Below are 23,220 nucleotides of genomic sequence, written 5' to 3' on the forward strand. Positions count from 1 at the left end.
CTCTTCCAAAATCTAGAAGAAAGTCTTCATCCCTGGACAGCAGAGACAATTTACTTCAACAAAATAAGGATAAACTCTTTAGGCACTTGATTTACGATGAAACAATGAATGAGGGAACAGATGTCCCAATACTTCTGTCCATACAGTGTATGTTAATGCATTGTTTTTCACAATTCCTGTTTCTCTCTAGGATGTTTTTAAACCATTTATAAGACAGCCCTACACCATTATCCCTCCGCCAAATGTTAGCTGGCACTGAACATAGAGGCAGGTAATGGATGACAGGAGGATACCATCAGACCGCCAGATGGTGAAGAGCAATTCACCACGGTAATTACATTGCTCACCCCAGGTATAACTGGCCCCAAGTGTTTGCAATGGCAGGGGATTTTTTAATATAGCAGTTCAGCACTCTGCAGTCCTGCTCCGTGAGCTTGCGTGGCCTAAGGTTTTGCGGCAGAGGTGATGCTGCTCCTAGTCTTATGTACTTCCCAGCCACAGCACCCTTAGTAGACCAGGATAGACAAACGGTCAGTGTGCAAAGCATTGGACAGGTGCCTGCTACAACAGTGCCACGTTAAAAGTCCTGGATCCTCAGTACAGCCCCTGTCTACTGCCAATGCTGGTCTATGGAGATTGCATGGCTGACAGCCTGATTTTATGCAGCTCTTAGCGATGGCTGTGAAACGGATCAGAAGTAAAAAAACAAACATTATGAACAAAGTGTTTAAGGAAGCTGCTTAAGCAACACTGGCTCTTCAGGAATGGATACATTATTTACCCAAACACTAATTATTACCATGACATTACTGCCATGTTAAAAATAATACATGAAAATATGTCAGGACTTTTTTTTTTATTGTTATTAATTGTTAAGTTAAAGCACTTAACATCATTACAGCACTTTAATGAGTCCTTCACGTTAATAATTCAATAGTATCGGATTAGTAAAGATTTTTGTATCATCATCATAATAATAAGAAACCAAACATACTGTGCCCTGTAGAAGAAGGACTCTACTGCATCAGTGGCTGTCTCCCCTGCTCACACCTCATTCAATTCACCAGCTAATTACTTATCAGAGCAAGGGAATAAAAAACACAAACAAAAACCTGCAGTGAACGGTTCCTCCAGTAATGGGACAAACCAGCCACAGCCTGGGATTCACCGCTTAAACCCACTAATGGCTGAACAACAGGACGACCAGCTACTCTGAGAGAGAGAGAAAGCTTGCGAAGACTGCATGTGTCCTTTCTCTCAGAGCTCAGTTAAGGGAGGTCTAGTCTAATCGGTCATCATGTCCGCCCCCTCTCCTCCGGTGGCATCGTTGAGACTCAGGTCTTCGAGCATTTCAGCCAGAGAGATCCGGGGAGCACCCTCGTCATCTGTGTCGCTCTCCACAGGAATCTTGGAGGCATCTGAACATGCAAAAACACACAAACAGCGCAAAGAGAGTAGTGTTAGGTCAACAGGCTTAACGGAGTGCAATCTGTGGAGAGCAAAATCCACTGAACTCTGTATTAAAGTTCAAAGCAGACTATTTGGGCGGAATCAGTTTTACATGCGGAGGTGGAGAAGTGATGGAAAGTATATATATATATATATATATTTTTTTTTTTTAAGTTTATGACCGAGTGGCTACTTAATTTACATTCTGCTGTCACCTCCAAAAAAAAGAGATGATACATTTTAATATTTTAGAAGGTTGAGTTATCCCAGTCATGCTGCTAGTCATCGGCACAATTGGCCTTGCTCTCTCCAGGGTGGGTAGATGGCGCTTTTTCCCCACATCATTACAGTGTAGTGCTGGCTGGCACTGGCGTCTGCTGGCCAATGCATCAGAGCCGCATACACAGCGCTTTCCTCAGAGGCGCTTGACCCTCCAAGTGTCTCACATCAATTGTGATAAGCAACGTGTATGTATGGGTTGGGTAATTGCCAATCCAATTTAAGGGGGGGGGGGGAGATGGGTAAAAATCTTAAAATAAAAAAAAAACCTAAAACTTAGCAGCTACATGTTCCTAACATACATGTAGTCTGTTGGCTATGTTACACAGAAGCGTAGTACCTCTGATAAGTCCTTGGGTTCTCTTCTGGATTGAAGGTTGTAATCCATACAACACCTGAGGTTTGCCACAGACTTAAACGGCCCAAAGTATCTGAGCCACGCACAACAAAACAGCTTCTCAAGCTTGAGAAAACCCACAAAAATTTTTTTTCCATAGGATATGAAAGAATATTTACTCTCATTCCAATTCACATAAGATTAATAGACCCTGGGGTCTAGGTTAATAGAGCGTGGGGTTATTATTAGGGCTTGTTTTTCAGAAGGTGTCAGAATCTTGACGTGGCAGCGCACACACACACATGGTGCAGCATTCAGACAGGACTAAAATCACTCTGGTAATAAGTACATTAGCTCTCCTCCCCATGTAAAACTAATCCCATCCCGAACAGGGCTTTATAATCCATTTCTACATCACATGACAGAATAAGTGTGTATCAGGCCTCTCTAGCTTACTAGATGGCCTCCATACCTCTGAAGATGTTGACATTCTTTCTCAATGCCTCATCCTCTTCAAGGTCCTCCAAGAAGTCCTGGTATTGCCTAAAAAGGATCATTAAGCACAATAAGGTTATTTAGAGATTCTAGATGTACAAATCTGCCTGGATACAAGCGGAACCTGAAACTAAACCCGGACCAAAACATCAGCTCAACTTTAAACTGCGCTCAAACCTAAACGAGCCATCAGAGGACACTTTGCTCCCTTACTTCTCATTATCGGAGTCCATGCCTTCTCTCTCCCGGTCCAGTTCCTTCAATTTCCAGTTCCTGCGCTTCATCCTCTTTACCCTGTCATAGCTCTTCTTAATCAGAACCTGAACACAGAAAGATCTGACAGTTAGCCCCCAGAAATAGTGAAACACATACATAATTATTAGTTAGTTTAAAGAGACAAATATGGTATTTACTAGTATTACACTATTACAGTTAGAACAAGCAAAGCATGTTATTAAAAGCTTCTCTTGTTTCTGAGCTTCTCATCTTCTGTTGATCTCATGTTTTCTGATGGGCCTTCATGGATTTGTTTTCTGGCTTTCAAGTCTGAATTTATGAGCCGTCGCTTATTTGCATGAAACCTGTTTTGCATTTAAAATGCTTGTGTGTGAGAGAGAGAGTGTTTCCATGTTTTAAATAAGCCACTCCAAGCTGTTCCATGAGACACAGAGAAGACATTCTTCTTATGACCAGAACAAGCAGAAATAGGTTACCCAATGGGCCACTAGGGGGCAGTATAACTTAGGCTACAAATAAGCATCAGCAATGATTTCATTACGTGGATTATGAGCTTTTCTTACCACGTCAGGAACGTGATGGGGATTCATCTTGTTCAGAAACTCGTCGTTGATGTTGGCATTGGCAAAGTCATAGCTGGAACATAAGAACCGGAAAGAAATATTAAAAATAAATAAATAAATACCACACACACATTTTACATTTTATGTACACTATTTGGACTAAAGTATTGGGACACCTGCTCATTCCTTGTTTATTTAGAAATCAAGGGTAGAGTTAGAGTTTCTCCTGCTTTTGTTGGATTAACTATCTCTACTGTCCAGGGAAGCAGGCTTTCCACTAGATTTTGGAGAAGCATTGCTGTGAGGATTTGATTGCATTCAGTGACTAGAGCGTTGGTGAGGTCAGGATGTTGGATAATCACCACCCCACCTAATAAGCATTGGACGGAGCACCATCCATCATTCTAGTGAACACAGTTCCACAGCTCAATGTTGGGGGGCTTGATACCTTCTCTAGAGAGTCCTATTCTACTGGCTTCTCTATGTACTTCTCATCATAATGGGTGTTAAAGCTACTGAATGCAGTCATTAGAAGGGGTGTCCACAAACATTTGGACATATTGTGTATCTACTTGAAGTATGCAAGAGGCCTGGGTAAGGAAGTGATGTAACTGGAGATCAGCACTGATGGACAAGTAACTTAGGGAAGCTTTGGCACTCTTGTTTGAACTTCAACAACCTCTAGCAGGATTATTATATGCATATTTTACACTAAATACAAACATAAGGCTTGTTATTGAACCAATAGCTGGTAGGAAGTATTTATGAATCAAAAAATGTTTCTTAAACAGATTATGGTCATGTGATAAGGGGACCCAGAGGTCCCAATATAGACAGGACACTGACTACAAAATGATGCATCACTCCAACATTTTAACTGATAAATCAAGAACACAAGCAGACCAGAAACAAACAAAACAAGGTCAGATGTGATGTGATTGACCAGAGAGGAGAGATGTAGAAAGCAGAACAAGGTTCCCAGTACTGGAACTGAGACCCACTCATATAAACGATGTTGAAGCTTCAATAGCTCACCCTAACACCAGGTCGCCGATGTTGAGCAGGTGGCCCATGAAGGTGCGGCAGTGGTACTGCTGGCTGGTGTTCATCTCCGAGGTCTTCTGAACCCACACCTCAGCCAGCGTGTGCTGTGAAAATCCACATAAATACACCCATTTATCATCTGCTGGTGAGATATGCCATTACAGGGTACAGAAATGTTCGTAGATCAGAGGAATGAGGATAGTAACAGCTAAATGTTTGTCCCATTGAGGCAAAGTTACGAGCTGTTTGTCTGCATTTACTGATTCTCATGAACTTTTCTCTGAATGTCCTACTTCTCCTCCACCCCCCTCCACCACCATCTCTTCAAGATGTTCTTTCTGTCCTAGGTACAAACCCCCTGCTTACTCGATTGGATCTCAGACCAGCTCCTGCTCCCAATTTCTGGTCCCTGATGATATCGATATCCATGATGATAAACTCCTCCAGCTGCTTTGGACTAAAAAGGCTGTTGAAAGGGTAGCGCCAGTAAGTGTTGGCATCCACTTCTGCAACTGCAAGGAAAAAGTAATGGGATAAAGTGATGAGCTACAAAACTGAGCACTTCTGGTTTTAGATGTCAGATGATGACCACATGGGAACTAAGCAGCAGAGACAGATACTGTATGTACTGTATGTAAATTATGCTAAATTAAATAAATATTATGAGCTATTATATATCAGTTACTAGCCCAGAGGCAGAGTAAGGTAAAATGCATCAAATGATCATTCCAGCCTGATATGCACAAGAAATAACCAGCTGCAAAAAATCTGTGCTGGGGTAATGAACGGTGTCCAAAACTGACCACCTGAAGGAAGCGTTCCAGTTTTTTTTTTTTCCCCTTTACGAAAAATAGGAACAGGTGGTGACAATGTGTGCAGAATGGCTGGTAATACAACATGAAGAAATTCTCCTACTGATGTCTGATACAGTACGAAAAACATAGCATAGCCTTTATTTTATTTTTTTTTTTTATGTCAGTTTTAAAACCTTCCCATCTTGTCCTTCATCTAAAGGACTATGCATTTACCCCGTTTATGCATTAGCTATAAAGGATGTAGCTGGCCTGTTTATGTGCCAACTGGAAAAAGTAACCCCAGCAGATGCTGTGTAATACTGTATATACGGCATGTGCAGTGTAATTCTAGTACTACTCACGCTGCAGGGTGTTTGGATCGATGAGGTGGACTGTGCTGGTGACCTGGATGCACACGCACACCTGGCCCATGTTCCCTAGACTCTGGGCCAGACGAGGGGACATACAAACCACGTTGTCCTGGGAGACACACAAACACATTTTTATCAATTATACTGTATATGGAGTTAGAAACAAACACATGATCATCAGTTATTGCTGATTCTGATCTCAGTGTAGTGCAAAACACAGAGCTCCTACTAGGAGTCTAATGGGATGTTTATTTATATATATACACATCAAAGCATCAGAACAGACTTTGTGCGACTAATACTTTTTAAAAAATAATTTATTCTTAAATTTTACCCCAATTTCTACCCACTCCAGAAAGCAAATGACCAATCCCCAACAACGTGAACTCCCCAATCACTAGCGATGCCTCACGTGAAGGCGACCAGTGCGCTCAGAGGACAACACGGCTCCCCAGCGCCGACACCACAGACGCCTGTGCTGACCAACATCACACCATCAACCCACCCCTGAAAGAGCAAGGCCTATTGTGCTCTCCCTGACTCTGGCTGCTGATGGCAAGCAGCATGACCTAGGATTTGAACTAACGATCCTCTGATCATAGAGGCAGCGGAGTGGGTAGAAATTGGGGTAAATTTAAGAATAAATTATTTTTAAAAAGGTCCACTGGACCTCTCAGTTTTCTTATCTTTCTTTATTCTCATTCTCTCGCTGCCATGAAATTAAAATATTGGAAAATAAAAAAATATTTCCAATATTCTGGTCTCAATCCTTTTTATTTCAACTCATGAAATCATGGTGCTCTGGATGACAGTTGAGCAGAAACACATTAAACATGTGAATATTTACATTATACTGCGTAACACTACAACTACAGGCTGTCGCAGTTACCCCAAAGTAGGGGTAATATAAATGGAAAGGAAGCTAGCCTCATGCTTTTGGGGGGGGGGGGGGGGGGGTTGGTGCTTTGGTGCTTTCCTGCTGTTGTAACAAACTCGTACCAAAGTCCAAACTGCATTAGGGCTTCATGATATTGGGAGAAGGGGGAAAGCAATGATATTGGGCAGATATAATCTGCCTCTGGTAGATTAGTCATAGAGGACGAGAACAGTGAAATGCTCCTTTTGCAAAAATGCAACAAGCACGCTGAACACATTCAGGGTATATTGTGGAGCCAAATCATGAGAGTTACACCTCTAGCTTCCACAAAAAATGTGTGTAAAGGTTGACAGGCCTGGAAAGGATTATTTTCGTACTGCATACACTCCCATATATTTACTCAGGCAAGTCAGAGCCAAGTATTCTCACACTCACATTCACCCTCATACACGCCCAGCCAAAGAAATCACTGCCAGAGATGATAATGCTCCCCAGACACTGCAACACCGTGATTTACTTTGAAACGTGCATCTGTAAAAACTCCACTGATAAGCTTGTGTAATGATGCATACCTTACAGATGGGCACAATCTCCACCGAGAAGGTGCTTTTGTAGTTGTAGGTGTTGGAATGCACATCGTGAGAGATGAGACGCTGGGAAGCCTTTGATCTTCACAACAGAGATAAAAGTTAATTCATTAGCTTGTTTCATAATCATCTAAATGCAGCAGAGGAAACATTTTTTTTTATCTGTGATGGAAAAAAGAGCTTTTCAAAAAAAAAGGCAGAATTTATTGTGGAGTGAAAAATTCTGATTAAATGCACATGTGAAGTGAAGCCCCACTGAATCAGGTGAACCCTAATTCATTTTTTACCGTCTGCTCCTGACACATTTTTGTGAGGGGGAACGGGTAGAGCTTGCAAAATAAGGTTGAATCCCTGAGCCTCATACCTGCAGGGCACAGTGCACTGAAGAAAATCCACCATCTTTTGGGCATGCTGCTTGGTGCCATAGTAAAAATCGATGCCCTCTAAAAGGAAGGAAAGGGGGGGGGGGGGGGGGGGGGGGGTTAGAGAGCATAAAAATGAAGCAATTTAAAAATAGAGCTGTGCACTGTTCAATCTGCCAACTGTCGCGCTTCCAACATGAGAGCGTACAGAACGTTCTCCTGTAACACGGTCCAGATGGAGGGGTTGCCAATATGGCCGCCACATGTCAAGCATTCAAAGGTTTAAATCTATTTTCACACCCGTAACCCAACCTTGTGTGTTGGACCCTCGATCATCAGCAGCTGAAATTTTGGAGCTCTTTCTACTGTTCCAGAAATAGTGAGAAGCAGGAACTGTTCAGGAGATCTGGAATAGTGAGCTGGTCTTAAGGAGAAACTGGATACTACAACTAAGAGGGCTGGTTCCACCTTTGGGGTTCACCTCGATATCTTTTTAAATGGATGCTAAACCAGCCCTGACGTGTGTTATGAGCTGTAACAGAATAACAAATATACTAGATCCTAAAATAGTCCATTTATTTTTACACAACCACTTTCCAACCTCTCATTTCTCTCATAGAACTAAATTGAATTCTAAGAACAACAACAAGAGGTATCCCAGTGGTTCAGCGGTCTAATGCACTAGCACTATGGCCCGGGGGTCGGGAGTTCAAACCCAAAGTCATACTGCTTTGCCATTAGCAGCCAGAGTCTGCAGGAGCACACTCTTATAGCGGTGTTGGTCGGCACAGGCGTCTGTTAGCTGGTGAGATGGAGCTAGGTACCCGCCGCCGGCTTCACATGCATCAGAGGAGACCTGTGTTTAGGCCTTACTGGGAGCATTGCTAGTGCTGGGGGGAGATAGGAACAGGTGGCTTTACTGGCGGTACCAAATGTGGAGAAAGAGAAAAACCCAGGCAGACATGAATATGAATGGGCGGAGCTAATCTGTGGTTGGCTGATTAGTTGAAGATATGTAAATGAGATGTTTCTTGTGACATCAGAGAACCAGTGAACTGAAAACAGGCTTTCAACCCATGGTAGTTTTCATATGTTGGCTGGGGGGTGATTTGTACATTAAGCATTATAATGTTTACACGCTTGACATTTTAACTTTTATTTTATTTTTTAAATTAATTAATTTTTTCCATTAGGGGTCCTTTAAAAATAACATACCATGGATCTCCTTGATGCGAAGAGTGTTCTGGTGCACCCGGTGTTTCAGAATTAGCTGTTCCAAATAGTAAAAGGTCTTCTTGTGAACAGTCTACACAAAAAAATAACAGGTAAAAAAATGACATATTAATACAGATAATACAGTCAGATATAGACTGGCTGACCGCTTTTCCCCCTGGTAACCACATCTGGATGTGTACTGAAAATATTTATAAGGCTGGACTGAAAGAACACCCTGGGAACTATTAAACTTGGCTGTTTTATTATATTTTACTTCTGTGGTAGACCACAGCTGACTAAAGTACAACCAAGCCAAGATTATGCCCTGGATTTAAAGTTGTGTCCAAGCTCATGTTCAGCAGGTCCTTACCTTCTGTCTCACTTGCACAACCGCCTTCCAAAAGTCTTTGGCTTCAACTCGATGGCAGTCATCACACATCTGCGGCTGTATGATGTACTCCACCACGAACACCTGCTGCAAGATTGCTCCATTCATGACCTGTAGAGAAACCAGATAGATATAGATTTCAAAACAAGAGCTAGAAGAGCTTCTACTATTCTATCAATGCTTAACAGCCAGCAAAAGCACCTCTTTCTGAATGGTCAGCTTCAACTTGATTCTTTTAGAATGGGGTTCTGTCCATAAGAAGCCTGCATCAATGAGCCGGACCTAGGCAGAATAAGGAACACAGTTCAGAGACCCAACCACAGTATAGGATCAGTGCAGCTGGTTATGCTGTTGGCACTATTTTCTTACCTTAGTCATTGAGCTCTTAAGTTTCTTCAGACAGAGAGCGAGTAGCTCCCTGGACTCCAGGGCACACTGCACCCATGTGCCTGGGGGCTGCAGGTACCTATTGGAACAGATAAGGGAAGCTGTCAGTCAGGCAAAAGAACCGATTCACTCACGAAACACCAAGACTACTACAGCCTGGAATAGATGTGCATGGCCTCAAGCCCTGAGCTTCATAACAAGTAATTTGTTGTCAAAATGCCTTTAGCAACTCAATCCTGCTACAATTTTATTAAATGAATGGTTCAGATAAAAGTCACATGCTTCTCTACCCTTCAATGACTGGTGTGTAGTGACTTAGCTTGTCCAGAAATGCATGTGTAAAGTGTGTCCTTTAGTGGTGGTTAAAAGAAATCTAATAAAGAGAGCTGGATTTTAATTTCTCAGTGCATGTATGCTCCTTTACAACAGTTCTCTGGACTCTCTTCACTGTAAGGTGACTCCAGGAGCAAGACATACAGATTCTCATATACCAGTGCTTATTGATGTGGTTTAGGACACATTGGGCCAGTCATTAAAAATCTTTTCTAGTTTTGATTATTATTCAGTTAATTTTTGGTACATTAGCATGATTAAAACCTCTATGTGCAAACTAATGTAGACAAATGGCAAGATTGTTAATGTGCCATTTAAAGACTCACTGCAGTGTTTTTGCTTTAAATAATTACAGCCCAAAAACACTGCTTATCTAGTGCAGGGGGATCCATCTTATATACTGCAGTAATTTAATTCCAGCATAAATAACATCAAACAGCTTATTACGTTAATTAAAACTTATGGAAATGTTACTGTTTCATTTTAATTAAATTTTCTAAAATACGTTTTGAAAACAATTTTAGCTCTCGTAAACAGGGTGGGTAGATGGTGCACTCTCCCCCCACCAATCACTTATCAGCAACGCTGGCCCAAACAGGCGTCTGATAGCTGCTTCGTGGAGCTGGAAATCCAGCCTTTTCCGCAGAGCACGTTGGCTGCCGGGCAATGCCCCATCAGGGGTAGTTTAAAAAGAGGCAGCAGCTGGTTTTGCATGTATTTGAGAAGGCGCGTGTTAAATCCCTACCCTTCTAATGTTTGGAGAATTGCTAGCGCTAGGGGGAACAACAGACAGGTGGGTTAACTTGCAGGGGAAAAAAATAAAAAATAATAAAATAAAACTCAACCTTTGGTGAAGCTGCACAAGACCTCTCACCAGATCTAAATAACCTGAGTCATATTAATGTAAAATCCTGTAGTATTACTCTACCGCCTTAGTCCACATTTCTCTACCCAGTGACACTTCTGCATCTCTCAGCTTGTCCAGAAATGTACACGTACAGGCGGCGCATACATCTATGTGTATTTATGGCAGTAGTGAATTTCACTCCCCAACTGTAGTGGGAGCCAAGGAGTGACAAATATCAAATACCATGAAAAATGCAGAGCTTAAACTAAAGAAGACACTCCACTCAATGTACCTCCAGGCTTTTATTTCAGTCATTTAGGCTCCATGTGAGAACATCAAATACAGAAGAAATACAAAAACAACTTATTTTTGTGGTTTACGATGTGCGTATGGATTCTGGAAACAAATAACGCATCAGTCATACTCCACATTTCCATGATTTGCTGGGAGCTCGCAAGACAAAGTACAAAATATCAAGCAGACACAAAAATAAAAAAGATAACACCGCTAACAGTATTTTCCACAAGGCGTCTCCAACGTGTCCATAACCTCTCCAAATACATGCATATCATGCCATTTAAGTAATTAGGAGGTAGGCTCCAAAATACACTATATGGACAAAAGTATGTGGGACATCCAAACAACACCTACTATGACTTTTCTAAACTCATAGGCATTAATATGGAGCCGGTTCCCCTTTGCTCTAAGCTCTACCAGCAGCAGCAGGTCTGGAGCTCTGCTGCAGTTATTGAGTCAGTTGGAGGCTTTTCTGCACTCTGCTCTGAGCTCAGCACTCGGCCCTGACCCCGCTCTGTAACTTCACATGGTCTGACTCTTGGCAGCGGAGGAGTTGCTTGTCCTCAGAGCTCCATTAACGTAAGGTTAACTGTAGTCTCTACAGCAGATCTCTTTGGTCGCTTTAGCAGTGTCGAATGTCGCACCCATCATAATGTTCTACATGTCGTTCAAATTCTCCAACGACAATTAGGTCCCGTATACAGTACACTAGATTGTTATTCAAAATACAACATAAAACCGAAAACCAAACCAATTAACAGAACTTTCGGGCAAACAAACCAACCAATTCGGTCAACATTTAAGTAAAAACAACAACTAAGCTGATCAGGCAACTGTAAGTGCTCTACTTAATACAAAAAATAAGGTTACAGTGTTTTGTTCGTTGAATAAGCAGTTTTACAAACTGTAGCCTAAAGTTCTAACTACTGAACAAGTTCTAGCTACATAGAGAGTTAGTGACGATTGTAGTTAGTTTTTTGCTCCCTTTGCTATTAAAAAAAAAAAAGTGTGATTAATTAAAAAGGTAATTAATGGATCCACAATGATGTCTGCACAAAGAACAAGCATCACTGCTGGAGGTAGCCTCCGTTACTCATCTCCACTTTTCCATTTCAGTAGTTTGAGAACTGTTTAGCTTATTTAAGGTTCAGGAGCATGTTTACACTAGGCAGTAACATGCGTTAGTGGTGATCGGATCACCCCCAGGAAGCACCGTGATCGGATTGCGTCCGGATCACTCAAAGCCCATTCGGAGGTGGGCAGAGATCAGTACATTTAAGACAAGTGTAAACAGTTCAGTTGGGAGATATATATATATATACACACACACACACTTTTTTCACAACGTTGTACTATCTCAAAATAATACAGCTGGACTGCAGTTTGCAGAAACTCCACTTATGAATGTCTAGACGAGGCCGACTCGAGCATCCGGTGTCTAATGAACGAGTAACTGCTGCTGAAAGAAAGAACAGAAGCTGAATTTAAAGTTTTGGATCTGTAGCCACTCGCTAAGCTAGCCTTTGCTTAGCTAACTCAGCTACAGCTCCACCGAGTCTCAACCAGCCCAGGGCAGCTGCTGCTGACTAACTGCTGACCCCGACACAAGTGCTGACCGTAAAATCTCCGGTCTGAAAGAGCGAAATGGAGCGACTGGTGTTGGGAAGAACAGAAAGGAGAAAGGAGAGGCCGGTTCTGCTAGGTTTGGACTCATAGCCGGCTATCTAGGCTTAGATAAGTTAGCTAGCAGGCTAAACACCACAGCACAGGCCGTGTTCCAGATAACCGAGGCTCAAATCCATCTGTTTAGAGGATAAAGCCTCGTATCTGAGAGCGCAGAGTAGAAGGAATGATTTTAGGAGTGTTTTCAGACTAATTTTGTAGACCGGATCATCCAGGTTAGCTTGCTCTGTCCTTCAGTGTCACCAAACACGTAACTTGGGCCTTGGTTTTCAGAGCCTCACTAGTCAGTGAGCAACCACAGAACCACCCACCCTGTGGCTCTTTATTTGGACATGTACTAGATACAGACACACAACAGCAATTTAATAGACGTCCCAACTTTGAGATTCAACATTTTTTTAATACCAAAGTGCTACGATAGTACCGTTATACGGTCCAAGACCAGTAAATGCACTTTCTGGGATCAAATACTGTAGTCAAGCGTCAAAAGGATCTGTCGAATGCTGCCAAAAAACGTGAATAATTACACGAGTAATTATTATTGTGGATATTGACTTCACTCGCTCCCTCTGTATTTGTGCACTTATTTACCAAACAGCGACGGCGGTATTAAGAGTTCGTTCCCTTGCATTTGGGATTTGCTTGGTCCTTTGATTTTTTTTTTCTTTTATTATAGAGCCATTACAGGAATGTGAGAACCATCTATTTGGTCCCCCGTGTTGTAGAAGAACCCCCACCATTGCTCTAACCAGTTTACAGTCTCCCGAAGCTGTGATGAGAAACGGTTGTTTACAGGACATTTACGGGAACTTAAGTCCTTGAGTTTTTTTACGCTGTAAAGTAAATCCAGATCTCATCTGGTCACACTAGGAATGCATTTCAGTAACAAGTGAAAACAGGATCCAGTCAAACTAGGTCCAGATACTACACGCATGTGCTTTAGGATTCAAATCTAGCCAACTCACAGACTGCTTAACACGTTCCACAGACAGTCTATGTGCCTAAAACCTCTTCTGGTCATGCCAGTCTGTAAAGCACATCCGGTCCACAACGACGCAGAGTGGAACGCCGCAAGATCTGCACATGAATATTGTTTTCATCTTGCAGTGCGCACACTTCCTCCTCCCTTGCGTGGCCTTCAGGCGAGGATCAGCGGATAACGCGCACACTGGGACAGGGAAGCACCCCTGTGGTTTGCGCTCTAGAGCTTTAGGGGGCTTAACGGGAGATGCAGAGGATGTCTCAATGGCAACCGCTGCAGGTGTAGACACTTGTGGCTTCCCGACATCAGCCAGCTCCATGCACAACACCTCCCTGAAGCGCTTCTGGGTGAGGGGCTTCTGCTGCTTTGCCAGTGCCATCTCCTTGTGGATGATAAAGCTGTTCACCACTGCAATATCAATAAAGTGGAGAAACAGCTTCACAAACCAACGCCTGGTCTTCTGAGTAACAGAGAAGTACTTAATGAGAGCGTCGGATAGGTCAACTCCTCCCATGTACCGGTTATATTCCTTCACAGGCTCGGGCACGGGGATCTGGTGGGTGCACCAGGTGCCATCTTGACTTCTGATTCGACGATGCACAGACTGCCCGCCATAAGCTTTGTGGACAGTGGAGCACAGAGCGACATCCCGCGCGTCCCTCCACTTTACGAACAGCAACGGACCATCCCTAATCCATCGCATGTCACCACGGCCCACGTTCTTTGGCAGGGCATTGACTGTCGTTTTCGGGAAGCCTATCCTGTTCTCACGGATGGTGCCACAGGCCCCAAAACCAAGTTTGTGCAGGTGCCGGAAGAGCAGCGTGCTGGTGTAAAAGTTGTCGACATACACCGTGTACCCTGTGCCCAGAGAGGGCACATGGAGCAGGTGGACAACAACGTCAAAGCTAAGGCCATTTCCTGACGGTTGCTTAGCCTTGCCCTCATAGACGCTAAAGTTATAGGTGTAGCCACTGGTGCTGTCGGCCAGGACGAAGAGCTTGTAGCCCCACTTGGTGGGCTTGTGCTTCATGTACTGCTTCATCCCGATCCTCGCCCTGGTGGCCACCATGCGTTCGTCTATAGAGAGGTTCTGGCGGGGGTGGTAGTAGGCCTTGCAGGCAGCCAAGATCTGATCCTGGAGAGGCTTGAGGCGGAAGAGACCATCATATTCAGGCTTACCTCGGAGCTGATCATTCTTGGCGCTTTCCTTTGGGTCGCTCATTTGCAGGAACGCAATGATGGCGGCATACCGGTAGCCAGGCATCACAGAAATAGGAAATGGGAAGCTGTGCAAGCAGTCCTTCCTCCAGAGGTCCACGAAAGATGAAGGTCTCACAAGTCCAAGATAGAGGACTATGCTAAAAAAATGAAACATTTCATCAGGCGTCACGTCCGTCCACCGCCTCTTCATGCCCTCTGCGTGTTTCTGTGCCGCGTAGTTGTTGGTATTGTTGCACAAGGTTCGCATCACCTCTTTACTAAAGAACAGCTGAAAGAGATCAGAGGGGCTATAGTTTGCCGTAAAATCCAGCTGAACTCCTGGGGTCTTCCTGGGGCGAAACGGCAACGGAGGAGGCTTCTGGTCTTCCTCCGAGGGATAACACCACCTGTCCTCAGGTGGTGGTGATACTGTAGACATCTCCACGTCAACGCTAGGTTGTTGCCCAGCTGAGCTTTGTGAATGGCCTTTGGGTGCCGGAGACGACGGTATGAACATTCTTCTCTTTGCTAGAGTTGGCGATGCTGTGCAAGTCCGCTTTTTGACACCAGGTTGTCGCCTAGGTGAGGTACGTGAGGGGCTTCCAGACGTTGGAGACAGTGGTATGAACATTTTCTTAGTAGGAGATGGTGATGTGCACATCTCCACTTTGACACTGGGTTGTTTGCTTCCAGATGTTGGAGATGTTGGTGGTATGAGGCTTGTGCTTCTGGTGTCTCCAACATTAGCCTGTCCTCTAGCATAAGTATAAGGAGTGTCCACAGAATAAGGAAGGGTCGAAGCTGAAGTCCCTGGGAGTGGGTCACAAGAGGTAGGACAGACGCCATGTTGGGGAAGGTTGGATGGATCAGCTTCACTGCAAGAAAAAGATAGGACAACAAGACCAAATGGATAAAACAGGCAACATTAACAGCGGACCTCTTCTCATCCTGGACTTCACCTCTTCCAGCCACTTCCCTCTGGTAGAAGATTCAGGGCCATCCAAACCACGTCAACCAGACATGCTAACAGCTTTTCACCCAAAAGAGCTGTAGAGCTCATTAAAGGGGCGCAACGACTAATCAACTTAGTCGACCAAAATCAATGACCAAATTAGTTAGCATTTAATTTAATAGTCGATTTGCTGGCGAAGTCACCACACGTTTTTTGTTTTTTTTTGTGTGTTTTTTTTTTTACACTAACTAGGAACTAGCACATGCATCATGAATTAATTGCTGTTACTTTTTACAGTAATTCCCTGAATCTGGACGCAGAGATGCAATGAAGACGTACAGAGCAGCTGTCCGTCACGTGAACAGAGCGGGTGGATAAAACTGGTACGGTCTGTAAACACTGAGCCACAAGAGCGGCAAGGCCTCACACACCTTTAGCGGCATCACAGTGGTGTGTGTGAGCGTAGAGCAAAGTTCTATTAGTGGGAGGCGTGGGAGTCTCAGATGGACTCAGACTAAATGGGGAAAAAAAGGAGAACTCCCGCAGAACCACAGACTCCACTATTAACCTTTACTGTGAAACAGAACAGGGGAGTTGGGGAAATAATAAATAAATAAAAAGTCACAAATAGACAATAATCAGGCCATGTCAAAAAGTCATTAATACAAACAACAAAAAAATACAATAAGAATAAACATCATTAATACAAACAGAACAGTAACAAAATACAATACGAACATTTTTTTAGTTGTAAGTTGTTATATTTTATTGCTGCTACTTTACACATTCTGGGTTTTAAACTTAGACAGGAAAAACATATTGGGAGTTTTGTGTATATATTAGCATATTAGTCCATTAAAACAGTAACGTTTAACGTATTGTCTTCACTGTTAGTAAGTAAGTGTGAAAGCAGAACTTCTGCTGCTTTGCCAGTGCCGTCTCCTTGTGGATGATGAAGCTGTTGGTGAAGCTGTTCACCAGCGCAATATCAACAAAGTGGACAAGCAGCTTCACAAACCAACTCCTCGTCACAGAAATGAGCTTTGAGACCATCACACAAGACAACTCCACACAAGCTTTTTGAACTCCCTGACGGGCTCCGGATCGGGGATTTGTTGGATAAACCAGACGTCATCTTGACTTGCTGCACTGTCTTCCCACTATAAGCATTGCGGACAGCAGAGCACATCACTTCACAAACAGCAATCGGCCGTCTCACATCCACTGCCTGTGACCAACGTCCCTTTTGTCTTAGCAAGGCACTGATTGTTGTTCTTGGGAAGCCTATCCTGGTCTCACGGCCTCATGGCCCCATGAGCCACAACAAATAGAGTGCGCATCAAGGACCGACTGATTTACACATTCCCCAACCTCATTCAGTAGGTGACCAATCAAGGCAAGTGACCCATCTGCGTTTTCATGTGAGTGGGTACTATTTGTTGGGCCCATCACTTCTGGGACATCTGGGATTTAATTGGACACCTTTAAACACCCCTGTGATCCAGTTTTCATGCACTACAGATGCAAAAGACTGTCCCTCATACAGTTCTCCATAAAACTTTACATTGCCTGGTCAGTGAGAGCTTGAGAATATTATATTAATATTACAATAGAATTGTTTCTTCATGGTTTGTGTGATTTCAGCAAGCAAATAAGGAACTTTACAGACATTTCATTTACTTGTTTCAACATGTGAACAGGGGTGGAATTTGCAGAAAGTTAGATTAGGGAGGAGGGGCTTCAGGCACATTCCTCCTCCTCCCCTCCTAAACCAGTTATTTCATGAACTGAGGTTCGTGTGTATTTGCATATCTGTGGCAGCAATGGGTGCAACTTACAGTAGCTGAATGCATTAATCAGAAGAGGTGTCCGTAAACATTTGGACATATAGTACAGTTTAAAAAGCTGTGTTTTTGGGAATGCACACCCCATGTTTAAACATTTAGGAAAGGCAGGGTGTATGCAGTATGAGATTTCTGGCAAACAGTCTAAAAATTGGTATTACTATTTCTAAGAAATTTGAGCGTCTGTGCGATAATATTCCACATTATGAAATATGACCCATTAGATAGCCAGAACAGTCCACTTCTGCTTTAAAACAGGTTAATGAAGACCTGGATGTGAGCTGAGAGAAAAATGTGTGGGCATGCATGTACAGGTATTTTTGTTGACTTTTGGCTTCTCTTTTTGTAAGCAACATTAGCCTCACTGCTTCAGTTTAGAACTGTTTAAAGAAGCTGGACTTCCAACATGGTCTTGACTGATCAAATACGTTTTAATTGTGTACCTAATTGTGTAGGTGTGATTTTAATAGGGTGGCAAAACAATATATAGAAAATAATGAAGTACCTTTCACACTGCTTGCAGAAATGTACAGAGACTTGTTTTGGGATTCCCTCAGAAATGTCCACCTGGGTCCTCAGGCACGAGACACACATGTTGGCTGGATTTGGAGGAATGGGGACGCCACACGTGCAGCAAAGGCTACAGAAAGAAAGCAGGTTAGTTCATAATAACAATAATAATAATAATAATAATAATAATATAAGCTTCATTTTCATGGGAGGTGTGCAATGAGGGACCTCTTGCTTAACCACCCATGTAGGTCAAACTTGTGCAGTCTCTTTCCGATGGCAAGAGATGTACTTTGACATCACCTGTGGCAGTTGTAGCTACTTATAGGTCCCATGATGACTTCTTTCATCATCTGCTCTGTTCTGCTCTTGGGCTGAACTTGCTAGGACAGCCTGACCTGGCCATGTTGGTCAGCTGTTCCACTTGTAAATAATTTAGCGGACAGTGGAACGGCTGATTTTTAATTCTTCTGAGAGCTTTTTAAACCCCTTCCCAGACTCCTCTGTATCTACACTCTTCTTTCTGAAGGACTCAGAGAGCTCTTTGAGCTGGCCATGGGGATCTTCACCACTCACTTAAAAGATCAAGAGCAGAATATTCCTGCAGCTGATGTTCAGAACCAGATTTCAGATTCTTCTCCTACACTCCTCACCTTTCAATTTGCAAATGATTAAACTGAACTCTTTTCAGTGTGTTTGATTATATCAGCTCCATCTCCTAATACGGCTCAAATAAAGATCTAATGGTCATATGTTTAAATATGTTAAGAAACAAAGGTTATTCATGGGGTTTCCAAATTGGTTACGGATCCTACTGACAGTTAGTAGCAAATACTGGGAAAACTAATGACAGTGTAAATACGAGTGGAGCTTGTAGACCCCTGCAATACTCACATATTCCCTTGACTGCTGGTGGCTGGGGACTGCATGTACTCCATGACTGTGGAGACAGACAGAGAGAGAGAGAGAGAGAGAGACACACACGGAGAGAGAGAGAGAGAGAGACACACACGGAGAGAGAGAGAGAGACACAGAGAGAGAGAGAGAGACACAGAGAGAGAGACAGAGACAGACACACAGAGAGAGAGACAGAGACAGAGACAGACACACAGAGAGAGAGACAGAGACAGACACACAGAGAGAGAGACAGAGACAGACACACAGAGAGAGAGAGACAGACACACAGAGAGAGAGAGAGAGAGAGAGACAGAGACAGACACACAGAGAGAGAGAGACAGACACACAGAGAGAGAGAGAGACAGACAGATAGAGAGACAGATAGAGAGACAGAGACAGATAGAGAGAGACAGAGACACAGATAGAGAGAGACAGAGACACAGATAGAGAGAGAGACAGACAGACAGAGAGAGACAGACACAGAGAGAGACAGATAGAGAGACAGAGAGAGAGACAGAGACACAGATAGAGAGAGACAGACAGACACAGACAGAGAGACAGACACAGACAGAGAGAGAGAGACACAGACAGAGAGAGAGAGACACAGACAGAGAGAGAGACAGACACAGACAGAGACACAGACACAGAGAGAGACAGACACAGAGAGAGACAGATAGAGAGAGACACACAGATAGAGAGACAGAGACACAGACAGAGAGAGAGACACAGACAGAGAGAGAGACAGACACACAGAGAGAGAGAGAGAGAGACAGACACACAGAGAGAGAGACAGACACACAGAGAGAGAGACAGACACACAGAGAGAGAGACAGAGACAGACACACAGAGAGAGAGAGACACAGAGAGAGAGACAGAGAGAGAGGCAGAGAGAGAGGCAGACAGATAGAGAGACAGATAGAGAGACAGAGACAGAGACACAGATAGAGAGAGAGAGAGACAGAGACACAGAGAGAGAGACACAGAGAGACAGACAGACAGAGAGACAGACAGAGAGAGAGACACAGACAGAGAGAGAGACAGAGACAGATAGAGAGAGAGACAGAGACAGATAGAGAGAGAGACACAGACAGATAGAGAGAGAGACACAGACAGATAGAGAGAGAGACACAGACAGATAGAGAGAGAGACACACAGACAGATAGAGAGAGAGAGACAGACAGATAGAGAGAGAGAGACAGACAGATAGAGAGAGAGAGACAGACAGATAGAGAGAGAGACAGACAGATAGAGAGAGAGACAGACAGATAGAGAGACAGACAGAGAGAGACAGACAGATAGAGAGACAGACAGAGAGAGACAGACAGATAGAGAGACAGACACACAGACATGTAACGTTACAGAATAAACACAATAATAAAAATAAACAGTTTAATTCCCCCTCTCTCACACAGCTGCTTTTTGTTTGGTAAAATAAAGAAACTACAGTGTATATAAAGCGTTTCTGGATCATTAAGCGTCTCTATAATAAAAACATTTGAGAACAAAATGATGTTTAATATGCTCTGTAACCCGCAGGCGCGCGCTGATGCTAACCAGCTTTAGCAACATAACGTTACTCACTTCACGGGGTTTTCGGCTCTCTGGAGAAGATGTTAACGGCGGTAAAAGCGTGCCTGTTGGGTTAACGCGTTGTTCCAGGCATCCCCGCTGACTGACAGAGATTATTATTATATTAAATCTGAAGAAATAAACACAATTCTGTCAGAAAAGGGGAAAAGCTCCCACACGTGCGCTCCTCCTGCTGGTGACGTAACTGTGGAGAGCCTAGGCAGAGGACCCAGAGGGTTGCCCGCAGCGCGCCTGATTAGACACAGCTACACATTTCTGTGTGTATTTCAATTAATTTAATCTAATTGTTGGTTTATTAGATCTCTTCTTTCTAAATATAAAGGAATTAAATAGGATTTTGTATTATATCGCCTGCACTGACTATCTCTTGTCGTCAGAAATCGTCAGTTTTGTGAAGAAATGAAGAAAACAATTTAACATTGAACTGATGTGTGCTGGTTTTAGTGCTGATTATATTTTAATTATAATTTTATTTTTAACGTTTTAGGATACAATATAATATAGATAGCTGTTACAGAAGTAGTGGAAGAAAAAAAAAATACATAAAAAAATATATAATTATAATTATTATCCCTGAAGAGTTTAATCATCTAATATTGTTATATATGTTAAAGTTGCATTATTTTTTTTTTTTACATTTTTTTGAGCAGTCAACTGCATAAAAGTACAGTATATGAAGCTGTGCGTTACAATGTCCTGACCTAACACTCGTAGGCCTAAGCTAATTTACACCCATGCCAGCTAATCACAATGCAATATTATTCTTACTTTCTTGATATAAACAATAACATTTAAGTCTTTTTACATTGACGTCTACTAAAAGTTCTACTAAATATATTCTAAAATTGACATTTTAGACATACTAGATTTTAACTATAATTAACTATAATTAATTAATTAGATTATAACTATAACTATAACAGTATCAGTATAGAACCAACTTCAGAAGTGTGAAGAACCCTTTAATCATAATAATAATAAGTTATAATAATAAGTTCTCATGGTTCTTTTAATGAACCCTTGAAGAACCCTCTTTACATTAATAGGGGGTTTGTCCTGCTCTGCTGCATTGACAGCCTTTATTCCCCAGGAAGGTGTTACACAAGATTTGGGAACATTGCTGTGAGGATCTGATTGCATTCAGCCACAAGAGCATTAGTGAGGTCAGGTACTAACATTGGGTGATTAGTTCTTAGAGCGCTACAGCCAACTCACCCCTCCCCAATGCTGGGGGTGTTATATCCCTCTAGCCGACACATGGCATTGGGCATGGTGACCTTGGGCTCATGCCTTGCAGCTCCTTTAAAGCATCCCATTCTATTAACAGTGTTTTTCTATGGAAATTATACAAGCTGTGTGCCAAACCTTATCGTACACCCCTGGTCTACAGTGCACCACTTACACCAAACTACTCATGACTTTGTTTACAATTTTTTAATCATGTCGTAAATGTCATATGAGTGATTATAGTGAATGTATGTAAAAAGGTAAAAAGGTAAAGGTGCACGTATTTGTCACTGTACACTGTACAGCGAAATGTGTCCTCCGCATTTAACCCATCTGGTAGTGAACACACACTCACACACACACATGTGTTAGGGGCAGTGAGTACACACACACACACACCCAGAGCGGTGGGCAGCCAACTCCAGCGCCCGGGGAGCAGAGAGGGTAAAGGGCCTTGCTCAAGGGCCCAACAGTGGCAGATGTAGATGCTGTACATGCACAGGCGATTTTGTACTACATCAGTATTTGAGTGTACCGTGAGCTAAAGTGAACTAATTCTAGGAATTTGTGCTCAAAACTCCTCACAGCTGCTGAGCGGCAGGAGGTGCGGGAGCATGAAGTACAGAACCAGCCGGTTCTGAGACAGCTCCTTCCCCCAGGCCAACAGGCTGAGAACTGCCAGTAGCACAGTGTACCACTCAACAGCCCAACACACACACATCTCACCTCAATCAGAACCACTATGGATCTCTATAGACACCCCACACCACACCCTTACCCGCCCTAACACACACACTCTGCACCCTGCTGCACCCTACTGCACCCTGCTGCACCCTACTGCACCCTGCACTTTACTAACTGGACTAGCAGCCCAGTGACAATGCACACCACTATATATTTATGCATATATGCCTATAAATGTATAGCAGTGTGTTACATCTGTATATTTCATAATTTATTTGAATAGCTTTTACATTTTAAGCAGTTCAATACTGCATGTATAGTGTGTGCTAATATCTGTATATTCTGTATTAATTGTGCATACATTTTTTATTATTTTGACTGGATTTGACAAAACATCCTGAAAAACATTCAACAGATAGATAGAGAGATAGAAATGTTCAAATTTGTTGTCATTGTTCAGTATAAATACAAATAAATGAAATATAGCTAGTTAGCATGTAGCTATTTAGCATTAGCATAACTATGTAGCATTAGCATACATATGCATATTAATATCATGATAAAGCGCTTTAAAATAAAAATATTTCATAAAAATATTTTATTATGTACAATTTATTCTCATCATATAAAATATATATATATATATATATATATATATATATACTGTGCAATATATTAAATGGCCTAAAAAAGTAGCTAGCTGTTAGCTATCTAGCTAGCTAATTTAGCTAATCTGATATATTTCATGTATTTAATATTGAATTGTTCATATATTTTAAATGTACT

The 23,220-nt window shown here is 42.6% G+C and overlaps 1 protein-coding gene across 1 annotated transcript; it reads right to left on the minus strand.

Moving 5' to 3' along the window:
* Positions 1–841: 841 nt before the first annotated feature.
* Positions 842–20,708, minus strand: nmd3 (NMD3 ribosome export adaptor). The gene is made up of 16 exons (XM_072669310.1): positions 20,515–20,708; positions 18,931–18,976; positions 18,032–18,166; positions 9,368–9,464; positions 9,200–9,280; positions 8,981–9,109; positions 8,611–8,701; positions 7,398–7,476; positions 7,019–7,115; positions 5,561–5,678; positions 4,771–4,916; positions 4,396–4,508; positions 3,361–3,433; positions 2,774–2,880; positions 2,538–2,608; positions 842–1,418 (listed from the first exon to the last, which is right to left on the minus strand). The coding sequence occupies exons 2-16, from the start codon at positions 18,972–18,974 to the stop codon at positions 1,285–1,287; spliced, it is 1,515 nt and encodes a 504-aa protein (XP_072525411.1). The 5' UTR covers positions 18,975–18,976; positions 20,515–20,708; the 3' UTR covers positions 842–1,284.
* Positions 20,709–23,220: the final 2,512 nt, after the last annotated feature.

The sequence above is a fragment of the Salminus brasiliensis genome, chromosome 23 (genome assembly GCF_030463535.1).
Source record: "Salminus brasiliensis chromosome 23, fSalBra1.hap2, whole genome shotgun sequence".
NCBI classification, from domain to species: Eukaryota; Metazoa; Chordata; class Actinopteri; order Characiformes; family Bryconidae; genus Salminus; species Salminus brasiliensis.

Bases quoted from the DNA above. Each gene is read 5' to 3' on its own strand.
- nmd3 (XM_072669310.1), bottom strand. From the start codon at position 18,974: ATGGAGTACATGCAGTCCCCAGCCACCAGCAGTCAAGGGAATAT. The intron at 18,167-18,930 runs GTGAGTATTGCA...TTCTTTCTGTAG, and splicing joins ACCAGCAGTCAAGGGAATAT to CCTTTGCTGCACGTGTGGCG. The intron at 7,116-7,397 runs GTATGAGGCTCA...TCTGTTGTGAAG, and splicing joins CAGTGCACTGTGCCCTGCAG to ATCAAAGGCTTCCCAGCGTC.